General features: G+C 39.0%; 1 protein-coding gene across 1 annotated transcript; it reads right to left on the bottom strand.

The window, feature by feature from the left end:
• Positions 1–428: 428 nt before the first annotated feature.
• On the bottom strand, positions 429–13,952 carry reep5 (receptor accessory protein 5). Its single transcript, XM_084936198.1, has 5 exons — positions 13,717–13,952; positions 13,339–13,432; positions 6,754–6,892; positions 3,475–3,643; positions 429–2,642 (listed from the first exon to the last, which is right to left on the bottom strand). Exons 1-5 carry the CDS (start codon positions 13,832–13,834, stop codon positions 2,593–2,595), a joined length of 570 nt encoding a protein of 189 aa, XP_084792324.1. The 5' UTR covers positions 13,835–13,952; the 3' UTR covers positions 429–2,592.
• Between the last annotated feature and the right edge of the window lie 417 nt (positions 13,953–14,369).

The following is a 14,369-nucleotide window of genomic DNA, read 5'->3' on the forward strand; positions in this document are numbered from 1 at the left end:
GATGGATGCATCAGAAAGCACACTGGTATCTGATTGAAGCATCAAACCACTAACCTTCGATCAGTAGATGACCTGCTCTACCTCCTGAGCTACAGCCAGGAGAGGAGTCAAACTTAGAGGAATCTTAGAGGAGTTGAACTACCTTTGCAACCTGTAGGGTCCAAGTCTCGCCTCATGCTACAAGTAGTGACCCGGACTCTGGACTTCTACACAAAAGCAAAACTAGTGAAAAACAGAAAAGAGGTAAAAAGTCAGTGGCCTGTAACACCATTCCTGTTTTGGGGGTCGTTTCATTGTTCTACCTGTAGTGCACCTATTGTTAATTTTATTAACATCAAAGTAGCTGAAAGTGAATAACAACCCCTTCTGCACCTTAACTGACCAGCTAAATAACCAAGAAGTTTAATTGACTTGAAGCTACACTCTGATTAATTCAATTCAGTTTTATTTATACAGCGCCAAATCACAAAAGCAGTCACCTTGAGGTGCTTTATATTGTAAGGTAGACCTTACAATAATACATACAGAGAGAAAAAACAACAATCATAAGACCCCTCTATGAGCAAGCACTTCAGCGACAGTGGGAAGGAAAAACTCCCTTTTAACAGGAAGAAACTTCCAGCAGAACCCGGCTCAGGGAGGGGCGGAGCCATCTGCTGCGACCAGTTGGGGTGAGAGAAGGAAGATGGGATAAAAGACATGCTTTGCAAGAGAGCCAGAGATTAATAACAAGCATGATTCAATGCAGAAGAGTCTATTAACACATTTTGAGTGAGAAGGGTGAATGAAGAAGAAATACTAAATGTATCCCCCAGCAGAGAGAGAGAGCCTAATCTTAAAAGTAGAGATAGTGTCTGTCTCCCAAATCCAAACTGGAAGCTGGTTCCACAGAAGAGGGGCCTGAAAACTGAAGGCTCTCCCTCCCATTCTACTTTTAAATACTCTAGGAACAACAAGTAAGCCTGCAGTGTGACAGCGAAGTGCTCTAATAGGGTGATATGGTACTATAAGGTCATTAAGATACAATGGGAACTAGTTTCTCAGCGTGGATATGGAACAAATGGAAGAAGTAGTCGTAAATATTTGTTTAATATGTGCACTGAAGGACATGTCCTGGTCAGAAATGACTCCAAGGGTCCTCACAGCGTTACTGGAGGCCAAGGTAATGCCATCCAGAGTAAGAATCTGGTTAGATACCATATTTCTAAGATTTTCAGGGCCGAGTACAATAACCTCAGTTTTATCTAAATTTAGAAGCAGAACATTTAGAGGCCATCCAGGTCTTTAAGTCGTTAAGACATTCCTGCAGTTTAACTAATTGGTGTCTGGCTTCATGGATAGATAAAGCTGTGTCATCTGCATAGGAGTGAAAATGTACACAATGCCTTCTGTTGATACTGCCTAAGGCAAGCATGTATAATGTAAACAGAATTGGTCCTAGCACTGAACCACGTGGAACTCCATAATTAACCTTAGTGTATGAAGAGGACTCTCCATTTACATGAACAAATTGGAGTCTATTACTCACTCTAATAGGATATTTTTGTCAACAGTATCGAACGCTGCACTGAGGTCTAGCAGGACAAGCACAGAGATGAGTCCACTGTCAGAGGCCATAACAAAATCATTTGTAACCTTCACTAAAGCTGTTTCTGTACTTGTGATGAGCACAGATTAAAATCCGTTCCTTTTGTGAGCATTGTATATTAAAAAATTATCAGTCGTATTTTTACATCCCTGTACAGGGACAGCTAAAAACACATTAGTAAATGAACTGGTTCTTATATAGCAGTTTTCTAGTCTAACTGAGACCTTAAAGCATTTACAGAACCTGTCCTCATTCACCCCCATTTATACAAGCACTTTTTTCCCTCTATGCGTTTCCTACATAAGTGCTCTTTATCAGAGTATAAAGCAACCTGGGGTTACTATCTTGCCCAAGGATATTTGGCATACAGGCTGGAGCAGACAGGGATCAAACCAACAACCTTCCAATTATTAGGTGACCTGTTCAACCTCCTCACATCCCAGCTGGATTTACACTGTATATTAGGCCAGACCCAAAGTGAATAGTTTTAACCTTCTTTTTTTTTTCAAAACATTTCATTAAGGGGATATAGAACACACAATTTGTTCCATTTGAAGTCTCTTACTAGTTAACTTAACATCTTTTCAGTGAGCTGATCAAACTGGCACCAAATATTACTTAGGCAGCGATAAAGGAAAAACAAAAGAACAGCAAAGTACATGAGTTGTCAGTAAGACCTGAGTCATATCAACTCCTCAACAGCAAACTGAATAATCTCCATCAAATCTGTTGTACGATCATTAACATTAGGAAATGGTTTTAGTAAAGTAGTTTTTATTTGGTTCAAGAAGCATACCAGGACTACCATACAGTTAAACTGAGAGCCTTCCAGAAAAACAAAACAAAACATGGAGCGGCTTTGACTGCTACAGTTTTACATTTAATATCACAGGCATGAAGCTTACAGATGTGTTCTGAATAGGTGCTGTAAAAACTGACATTTTCAAGGCAAAATTTCTTCAATGAGTCAGCTACAGAGCTGGCACTGTGGACAGACTTCATTCTTAGGAGCTCTTCTTCTCCTCAAATATGAGGTTTGCTGTGGCTTTCTTAGCTGTGGACAAATCACAAACAAATACAAAGATACTGTCAGTGAAACTTAGTACATCAGTACGGCAGATGTTTGACTTTAGAAACCTGCAAAATGGAATCCAAGATCAACTTAATTTTAATTTACAACTACAAAATATAAACATGTCTAATATGAAACTATTTTAAATTATGGCCCACCCCTAGTTTTGCGAATTTGGACCTTGTTGTGCTGTTGTTGTGTACGTTTGGTACAGTGGATGATATGTGAAAATCTTCTGTATTTTTTTACTGAAAATGTTTCAATCCTTTTTTCTGTTTTTGGTTGACTGTATTATTGGCAGTCAGCATTTTTTTTTTTAAATAACTGAAATGTATACAAATTCACAAAATTACTCCCAAGCTGGAGAGAAAACTCTAGTTGGAGTATTGTCTGAGGTTTGCTGTTCTTACATTTAGCACACAACATGTTTCACTTCAGGGATGCTCTCACAACTGGAAATACTCTGTTTAGTAGCTGCCTATCCAGGCAATGTGGGAAGCAGGACACGTGTTTCTTCCCTCTCGTAAGAGGGAGACCATTATTTGCATTACACTCACATGAATACAAAGTGGTCTCTGCACCAGGTGCTAGGAGGTTTAAGTCTGTTTAATATCTAAGGAGCTTGAAAAGAAAGGCCAGTAGACTTTTTGAGTTTCTTGAAGACGTTTCACCTCTTATCCGAGCTTAGCTAGCTGAATGTGAGCAGCTACAGTTAAATCTCTTGAAGGCAATTTTTCATTGCATCTTAAATAGGATCTGATATATCAGTTAGGCTCTTTTAGCAAACACTACACAATTATGATGATTTAGTCACCCTCATCCTTGAACTTGTCTGCAGCTTCTGACGCCTTGTCCTTGATGTTATTCACTACATCATCAATCTTGGCCTCGTTCTTGAGGAAGAATGGTCGAATGATGCGGTTATATATCTGCACCGATCCATTAGAAGGAGTTGGAGCCATACACCACACCAAGAAGGCACACTGGGGAAAAAAAAAACAAAATTTCTCTCAAAAAATTAAAACAGGTATAGAATTTGGCACTAAACACAATAATAATAATATAACTTTCAGGCATTTTTACCACCTGCCTAAATTGCTGGTCCCCCTTTTGCTGCCAAACCGGCCCTGAGTCATTGAGGCATGGACTCCACTAGACCCCTGTAATCATTTTGTTGTATCTGGCAGCATGATATTAGTAACAGAACTTTTAAGTCCTGTAGGTTGGGAGGTGGGGCCTACATGGATCGGGCTCGTTTACACATTACATTCTACAGATGCCCGACTGCATGTGGGGAATTTTGAATCCAGGTCAGCACCTCAAAGTCATTGTTGTGCTCCCAACCATTTCTGCTTTGTTGCAGTGTACATTATCCTGCTGAAAGAGGCCCACCCATCAGGGACTACCGTTTCAATTAAAGGATGCACACGGTCTCGTACAATGCTTAGGTAGGTGATATGTGTCATGGTAACATTCACATGGATTTCGGGACTCAAGGATTCCCAGCAGGGAATTGCCCAAAGGATCATATTGTCTCTGTCAACTTGCCTTCTTCCTGTAGTGCATACTGGTGCCAGGTGTTCCCCAGGTAAGCAACACACACACACACACACACACACACACACACACTAGGCCATCCATGTGATGTAAAAGAAAATACGATTTTTCAGGACAAATCACCTTCTTACATTGCTCTGTGGTCCAGTTATGATGCTCACATCCCTACTACTGGTGTGCTGGGTAGCGGACAACATTCAACATGACCCTGACTGGTCTGTGGCTTTGCAGCCCGATGCACAACAAACTGTGATGCACAGTATCCTGACAGCTTTCTATCATAACCAGCATTTTTTTTCCTCTCCTATCATGACCAGCATTAATAGCAATTTCAGGTACAGAAACTCATCTGTTGAATTGGACCACATGGGCCAGCCTTTACACGTGCATGAATGAGCCTTGGATGCTCGTGACCAATGTTCCCTCTAAGCTGCGCGCGTGCGCAATTGCGCACTGCTTGCACGGTCTCTGCGCACAGAAAATCTGCGTGGCGCACAAAAAAAAAAATCTAACCTGACTTGAAATTAAAATTAATACTTTAATAATTCTGTTTTGCAGTGTTAGTCAGTGAGTGACTGGCTGCTCCCGTATGGAATTAGAATGATGCCACCTTATCCCATAGTCCAGCCAATAATGCAATTCACATTCATATATACGCAGCTAATCGACATCGTTGACAGGCTATGACAGCGTCCTTATGCGCCGACACCGGTGTTTTAGCTAGCAAAGCGGCGTGGCTGATGTGGAGTGAAGCCACTTTAATGACAATGTGTACAACCATTGGAGATGTGAGCAGGACAGACGGAACAACTGACGGAAAAAGTGTGGTCTTTATACCAGTTTTTAAATTGTGTTGATAGGCCACCTAAAACCAGAGTTATGATAAAAATATATGCAATGTTTGGTTTTCTTCCTGAATACTATCGCTGTTTATATTTACTGTGGGAAGAAACGGTAAAAACGGCGTTTTATAAGGAAAACGCTCAAAAGCACTCTCCGCCTGTGAGCAAAGACAAAACCAAAAAACCCACCCTTTCTTATTGGTCGAAAAATGTACCATATCTACCAATCAAAAAATGATATGGCAACATGGCATTTAATTGTTTAGGAAGGGGGGAAGTTTTAGGAGTTGCAGCGGTGTTTTGAGATGTGAGAGATTTGCGACGTTTAGCGCAAATCTTGTGTAGTTAGTGTGTAGTGTAGTCAATAGTTTTGTTGTGTGTGTCAGAACAATGAGGCGACTACTGAATATTACAGGTGTTACAGGAGTGATACATCTCCTGTTGTCAGGCCTGCAGGTATCAGGCTGTTGTTCTCCTTTATCTCATAGTGGACAGAAATTATTTTTTTGGACTGACACAAATAATTTGTGTGGCATCAGAGTTTATGCAGAAGAGCTGATTGTTCTTTAAATAGTTTGAAATGTTTGTTTAAAAAAACGCCTTGGCTGCATTTTTAGGTAAACAGCTGCAAAAAACTTTGTTGTTTGCATAACTCAGTTACTTTTTTGAAGAAGTAACTATATCATTAACTGCCCAACATTGGTCATTATATACTGTATTTTGCAGGCAGAGAGTTACAGGACTCTCTCCCAGACCACAGACTCATAATACAAGTCAGAGCTTTATAAAAAAAATAATTAATTAATTAAAAAAAAAAAGAAAGTTGTGTTTTGTCACGAACAAGATTTATTTAAATTTTCATTGTAAGTGGGCTGAAGCACTTAATTAAAAGTAGTCTAACATAAATGTAAATGCTGTAATTTGATTATTTTAATAAACCATGTAACTTGGATGGATTCGATGCTGGCGTGACCACAGTGCACACGTCTGCTGTAGCTCACAGTGGTCCAAGGGACCGCTCAGGGAGTTTGTTTGTTTGCTCAGATACGGGAAAAATTAGAGGGAACATTGCTCATGACCCTGTTGCTGGTTCACTACTGTTCTGTCCTTGAACCATTTTTGATCGACACTGATAACTGCAGACTGGGAACATCCTACAAGAGCTGCAGTTTTGTAGATACTTTGACATAGTTGTCTAGCCATCACAATTTGGCCTTTGTCAAACTCGCTCAAATCCTTACACTTGTAACAGATCAACATCAAGGGCAAAATTTTTATTTGCTCCCAAGAGATTCTCCGTGTTATTTACTTCACCTGTCAGTGGTCAAAATGTAATGCCTTATCAATGTAAGTGCCAGGAGCTTGTTTACTGTAGCCTGGAGAAACAATGGCTGCACAGCAAAGGCCTTTAGCTTGGTCTTTTAGGCAGTTTCTTTTGGACTTTTGTCCAATTCTCTCTGCAAGCTTGAAGATGATCAAATATTGCACATTACACATCCCCTAAAGCCAACATAGTCCCTTTACATTAAGCCTACTGGCTGCTGGTAAAACAGACCCCCAGAATAAGGAGCTTTGTTTAGATCAAACACATACAGGTGAGATTTAACCCTGACTGAGTTTTTTCTTTTTAATTAATACAAGTTTTAACACTAATTAAAATAAATAAGGACAGGCACCGAGACCAACTGGATTACCTTTCCAATATAGTAGAATGGGAACCAGGAAAGGAAGATGTCAGCAAAAAACTCTGCCACACTGAAGACTCCATACACCACCCAGTAGGTCAGCCACTTAGTATCATCATCTTTGGTGGCACTTTCAATGGCCTTAATCCTGGGAAGAACAAAGACATGTTTGGTACTTCTTTTACACATACCTGTAAGCACTGTTCTGTAAGGACCATGAATGTGCACATGGATCAAGCTCATATCCCGCTTTCAATATGCAGCATGTATTGATGTATTCAAGCATCAATAATAAATTGAACAGACAATACCACCTTGTGAATCCATAGGATGAATACACAGAAATCGGCCTGTTAATCAATGGGTCATGAATTTTCATTTTCCTCCAGTAGTACCAACACATCCATTATATGTCATTAATACTTTAACTCACTTAGTCTATATGGCCATTTGGTGAAAACGTGCATGGTGAGGTGTTCACAGAATTCATACATTTATACATCACAACAACATTTATACACACCATTAAGAATTTATCACACAAATGAGGGGTTTATAAATCTTACAGCAGTGGTTTGATTTATTTGTGTGATTACAAGGTACACAGACCATGCCACGCCTTCCAATATTACAGCCATACTCGTCATTTTCATGGGAGACTAATTACAATCAATTTAACTCATATGTGAAAAGGGTCAACTCTGAAACAAGTTGTTTTTTTTATTCTATTATTGAAAAGCACCAAAACTTTACAGTGATGAAACAGAAGCTACAACATTTTGATCGTGCTGTTGATACAGATTTTGTCTAATTTAGACATTTCATTGCCATTTAAAATTATTAAAATGAAGCACAACTACCACGCTCCACTTGCAAGGTGTCACCTGCCATAGGTAGTAATTTGGGATTCACAGTATTCACAGTAGTGGGTTAGGGTGTCGCCTTAACTACAGCCTTTTCCAATTCTCATCCTAGCTAATCAATCAACCAACCAAACTTTTTTAACTCTGCTGCTCAACCCACAAATGCATTTTCCTTACAAATGTAGTACTATTTAAGGGTAAATAGACAGGATTTCCATCACCACAAGATTTATTGCAACAAACAGAAACACTGTTACACAACTAAGAAATAATCACGCAAACACCCAGGCAACCATGTTGCAAGTAATGGCTTAACTTTTAAAGAGCTGCTAGCTCTAGAGACTTCAGTTTAGTTTCGAAAGGATGAGTCATTTCAAATAAGATTTACAAAATCAGGACAAAATAACCTGTTATACACAGATGAGTTACAGTGAAGATAACATATGTTTGTACAAATAAACCTATGCAGATTATTAGCTCCACTCTGAGCTTATTGTTTAACATTATTACTCTTTTCTTCTCTTGTACCAAATAATGTAACATCCATAATTTTGACTTGAGAAAATACTGATATCTTAAGATTAATAAAATGTACCAAATGTTGAGGACAATTCTGGTCACTTTCTATCAAGCTGTTTCTCAAAAATCTTGAGACAAGAAAAACATTCATAGTGACGGCAGCAGGCCAACATGTGACACTATGCTGACTGCATGTAGTATTAGCCCTGAGATTTTACTAGATAATATCACAATGATAAGAACTGTTTTAAAACTTTTGATGACAACATTTTTTAAATGCTTTCTTTGTAAGTCACAGGGGAAATCCACTAACTTTATAGATGAAGTTCAGTTTACAATTAATAGATGATAAATCTGTGTAGGTTCTCAGTCATCCAGATCATGGTAATCTTTCAGTTCCCAGAACTGATGAAGCTTCAGAACTGAAGAGTCTTGGATGAGAGCTGAAGCTTCTTCAAGAATCTCAAAGTAGTCGGGTCGCTTTTCTTTCCAACTGCCTTAGATTAGTAGCCCATTAAACATTTTTTGTAACTCTGTGCAAGAATTGCTATAAAAAAGGCAAGTCCTTACATCGCTGATACCCCGTTATGATGAATTATTTCCATGGGTCAAATGAAAATAGATCAACACTTGGACTATCTATATCTATCTATGTTCCCCTGTGTTAGCAGATGTTAAACCAAAAAGCTAGAAGCCAGGGGCTAATTAAGGGCTAACTACGGCAATAATTGATAAAAAGTCACCTCACATTAAAGAAAGTTCCTGGTTCAAAACTGGGCCTGTCTCAGTGTTGGGCCTGTGATGGACTGGTACCTTGCCTCTTATCCCATAACAGCTAAGACAGACTGCAGCTCCCTGTGACCCCAAATTGGATAAGTGTTGGGACGTTGACAATGCATTTCCATCCAAAACCCTTTTTTAAAATTCTTTCTTCATGACATGGCAGCATCTCCTTATAATTTCCTTAAATAACAGCACAAATTAGAAAATGGTCAGTATTCATAGTCAGTGTTACTACTTCCTAAAAGAAAAGTTTTTACCAAAAAAAGTAAGGTTTTTGGTAGCTATAATTTGGTAAATTGCAGCCAGATAACTCATACTATTTGGTGGAGTGCACTAAATTAAAGGTTAACAAAGCCAAAGGTGGTGCAGACAGATAGAAGTATTACATTTCTGTACAGGCAGCAAATTGGCTTGTTTAACATTCAGCTATTTCTAGCCATCTGTAATTATTTACAGAAAATACGTGGATAAATATATTTCAGTCTAATCGAATAAACAGGTACCATTTAAAAAAAAAAAAGAAAATTTAAAAAAAATTCTTCCATACAAACATCCTCATAAATCCAAAATCAGGTGTGTATGTTATCTTTTTTTTTTTTTGCTAGGTTTTTACTTGTTCAGACTTCTGATTGAGTTATGAGCAGCACCTACTTTTTTCTGTAGAACTTTTTAATTTATCCTTTACATTTCTTTAAAGCTGGGCCAGCCATTTCTTTATATTTGCATACTAGAGGCCAGACTTCCACTGTAATGCTCTTATTTCTTTAAAGTGCTCCCTAGGTCTTTCAAGTGTCCTGAATTTGTATGGAGAATGTGAGCAAAGGGTTACAACAGAGAGCCATCTGTAAAACACAGTGGAAACTGATTGTTCCAGGCTTCTTTTCAGCCATTGTTGTTGGGGATCTAGTCAAAATGTCCTAAATACTTTTAACGATTCCTCCAAAGAGAACCAAGTACTGTGTCAATATCACAGCCGGGCACATGCAGTGATTTGGGGGCTGGAAGCTGCTGGCCTTCGCTGAGGGATGGAAATCTGTTTGTCACCTTATGTGTGACAAAAGAATCCACTGTAATTACACTGATGATAGAGCTATATAAGATTTTTCTCCTTAAAATTACTATAGCGTTTTATCTGAGATGTGCAGGCTTTCAGCATTTTCCCATAAAGTTGCGTGTTTTATTCCCTACAATCAGGCTCAGGGGTCATATGATGATGTTGCTTTGACTGCATAATCACAATTTTAAAAATAGATATTAGTTGTCAATAATCTGTTGATTGCTTGGTTTAAAAAAATAGTCTGTGTTTGCATTGTCACTCATTAAGAACTGGTTGTCTCCCAATGACACGTTAATTCTCTCCTACCTGTCAGTACCTGGAGATTTGCACCTAAAACTAACTATATAATAATATAATATTATATAATTTTTATACTGCAGTATTAGATTGGACACTTTTTTGCAGCACATTTATATTTTGTTGCATCTCGTGTCCCTTTCACAGTGCCAAATTTTTGAAGCAGATGTATTAAGATTAGCAGCAGATAAATCAAGTAATGCCAAAAAATAAGCAGGTTCTGCTATAACTGTTAATTACTTTGGAAAACCAGCACATACAGGGAGTGCAGAATTATTAGGCAAGTTGTATTTTTGAGGAATAATTTTATTATTGAACAACAACCATGTTCTCAATGAACCCAAAAAACTCATTAATATCAAAGCTGAATGTTTTTGGAAGTAGTTTTTAGTTTGTTTTCAGTTTTAGCTGTTTTAGGGGGATATCTGTGTGTGCAGGTGACTATTACTGTGCATAATTATTAGGCAACTTAACAAAAAACAAATATATACCCATTTCAATTATTTATTTTTACCAGTGAAACCAATATAACATCTCCACATTCACAAATATACATTTCTGACATTCAAAAACAAAACAAAAACAAATCAGCGACCAATATAGCCACCTTTCTTTGCAAGGACACTCAAAAGCCTGCCATCCATGGATTCTGTCAGTGTTTTGATCTGTTCACCATCAACATTGCGTGCAGCAGCAACCACAGCCTCCCAGACACTGTTCAGAGAGGTGTACTGTTTTCCCTCCTTGTAAATCTCACATTTGATGATGGACCACAGGTTCTCAATGGGGTTCAGATCAGGTGAACAAGGAGGCCATGTCATTAGTTTTTCTTCTTTTATACCCTTTCTTGCCAGCCACACTGTGGAGTACTTGGACGCGTGTGATGGAGCATTGTCCTGCATGAAAATCATGTTTTTCTTGAAGGATGCAGACTTCTTCCTGTACCACTGCTTGAAGAAGGTGTCTTCCAGAAACTGGCAGTAGGACTGGGAGTTGAGCTTGACTGCATCCTCAACCCGAAAAGGCCCCACAAGCTCATCTTTGATGATACCAGCCCAAACCAGTACTCCACCTTGCTGGCGTCTGAGTCGGACTGGAGCTCTCTGCCCTTTACCAATCCAGCCACGGGCCCATCCATCTGGCCCATCAAGACTCACTCTCATTTCATCAGTCCATAAAACCTTAGAAAAATCAGTCTTGAGATATTTCTTGGCCCAGTCTTGACGTTTCAGCTTGTGTGTCTTGTTCAGTGGTGGTCGTCTTTCAGCCTTTCTTACCTTGGCCATGTCTCTGAGTATTGCACACCTTGTGCTTTTGGGCACTCCAGTGATGTTGCAGCTCTGAAATATGGCCAAACTGGTGGCAAGTGGCATCTTGGCAGCTGCACGCTTGACTTTTCTCAGTTCATGGGCAGTTATTTTGCGCCTTGGTTTTTCCACACGCTTCTTGCGACCCTGTTGACTATTTTGAATGAAACGCTTGATTGTTCGATGATCACGCTTCAGAAGCTTTGCAATTTTGAGATTGCTGCATCCCTCTGCAAGATATCTCACTATTTTTGACTTTTCTGAGCCTGTCAAGTCCTTCTTTTGACCCATTTTGCCAAAGGAAAGGACGTTGCCTAATAATTATGCACACCTGATATAGGGTGTTGATGTCATTAGACCACACCCCTTCTCATTACAGCGATGCACATCACCTAATATGCTTAATTGGTAGTAGGCTTTCGAGCCTATACAGCTTGGAGTAAGACAACATGCATGAAGAGGATGATGTGGACAAAATACTCATTTGCCTAATAATTCTGCACTCCCTGTACATTGTGAATTTCCCCAATACAATACCAAGCTGTGAATGAACGCCCCTCCACACTGGTTTTCCTAAATGCTGCTGCTTCTTCAGTTAATTGCCTCTTCATGGCAAACGACTGTAGCTACTCTGAAAAGGAAGACTCAAATCAGCAGTAGGGCTGGGTATCGTCACTGATTTCAATAACGGATTTGGTTCCGATTCACAAGGTCCCCATTCGATTCAATTCAATTTAATTTCAACTCAGACAGTCAGAAATATTATATTCTGATCATTTATCAGAACATATCCATATTTTTATATCTATGTGGGCTATAAAAACAAAGCTGACACTTGTGAGACTTCATCAGAGGTCTAAGCATCACAGCAGATGTACTTGTGATTGTGGAATTTCTTTATTAGAGGAGCTACAGTATCTAGAGTCGTACCCAGTGAAGATGTAAAATTATTAACAAGAAAATCGACCTCTGTGGGAGTAGAGTTCAGGTAGCTGCTCTGCGCTATGCTGGCACATGGCATTGAAGAAGAGAACAGTGGATAATTTAAATCCTTAAACTTCATTACAACACTTTTAGAGAAACACCTACTGTGATGAAATCCACTCCCCACTGCTGTGTAATGACTTATTGTAAATTGAAATGTTATTAGGAAATGATCAGACAAAACTGGATTTTCTGGTAATACTGGTAAATGTTCAATTTCTATGCCAGATCTAGAGATTAACAGGTTAGGTTGGTTCTTTTACATTTTGAGATAAGCCAGTTGAGTATAAATAAATTAAATGCCATCAATGAATCATTTGTTTACTAATAGGGATTTAGAAGACAAAGACCTACAGTTTAATAATCCACAGTTCACTGTTTTACTCTTTGGTGCAGTTGTGGATATTATATTGTTCTCCCTTTGTGATTTTTTTTAATGTTTAAATTGTTCTTGCTTATGTATTTTATTGTCATTGTTTGTTTGCGGGAAATGATAATTAAAGACTGGTGGAGGGCAAACGCACTCAAAAATTAAAAACTTTGCACAAAAAAGAAGCTTAAATATTAAGTAAGCCTACAGACCTATATCCTTTTGGAGCTTAAGCGCTACAATACCCTAAATAAATCTCACAGGTGTGGTCATCTCGATTAAAGAAGGTTGTCCTTAGCGCTGACATGAACACAGGCCTTTTTATAGATTCAGTGACTTGAAAGCACAACAACAGGAGCAAATAACAGGCGATTAAGGCCATTTCCAAGTGTTCTGAGAATAACATATACTTACGATATGTAGGCTGGATACAGAAACCCGATGAGGTTACATAGCAGGGAGGCTCCGTATCCAAAGACCAAGTAAACTGCGATTACACCGATGACAGCTGTAACAAATCACACCACACATTTGTCAAGATTTTCTTCCCACGAATACATTAACCGGATCATACCTTTATACCTATGTTACAACCAATAACTACATTATGGAGACTACTTTTATAGTACCGAGCTGGTGATGTAAAATAAACACAATTTCTTTTGTTAGCCTATGGCTAAAGGAAACTGCAGCTAAATGTGAGTCTGTCCATCGGGCTTTTATTTCTTTTATCTATGCGTCCCTCAGTGATGCGGACAGCCTCTGCCTCTCTTTCCACCCATCAACACTCACCGAGAGCAATGTAGGTCCTGCTTACTCCGACTTTTGCTTCCACCTTTGCCAGGACATCTGTCAGCAGATTCTTTTCATGGAGAAAATTTTCAAACCTTTCTCTGAGCCCCTGCGCCATGGCTGCACTTCCTGCTTAGCGATGATGAATTAGGAAACGACCAGAATCAAACTGCGCCACGCCTGTAACCTGACACGCCACTGTTCTCAGACCCACGGGCGTCAAAGTCAGAAGGGATGTGTGGCACATGCATCAGATCATATCCTTCAAAATAAAAGCAATGGCGCTGTAACGCAAACAACCACTTAGTACAAAAAACAATAATACAGACAACTGCTAGTAGGTCGATGTTTTGTGTATGTGTGTGCTGCGCGTTTAAAATAAAAACAACTGGCACTGTTCACATGCTCTGTTAATTATATGCGGTATAATAATTAATCAAGGATAAAATGTGTCTTTCCCACTATTGCATTAGATTTTTTTTCTGACAATTGTAGGGAGCATACATATTTACTTGAACAGTAAGCGGAAGTAAATGTGGTTACATGTACTAACTGTAGTGAACTTGATGCAGCTGGTAGCAACCAAAAAAAGGATGCGGGTTGTTTCCACCAGTCTGTAGTCTTACAGGCATTGCAATAGTGTTATATACTCG

The sequence above is a fragment of the Perissodus microlepis genome, chromosome 7, assembly GCF_051167445.1.
Source record: "Perissodus microlepis isolate ML-2025 ecotype Zambia chromosome 7, ASM5116744v1, whole genome shotgun sequence".
NCBI classification, from domain to species: Eukaryota; Metazoa; Chordata; class Actinopteri; order Cichliformes; family Cichlidae; genus Perissodus; species Perissodus microlepis.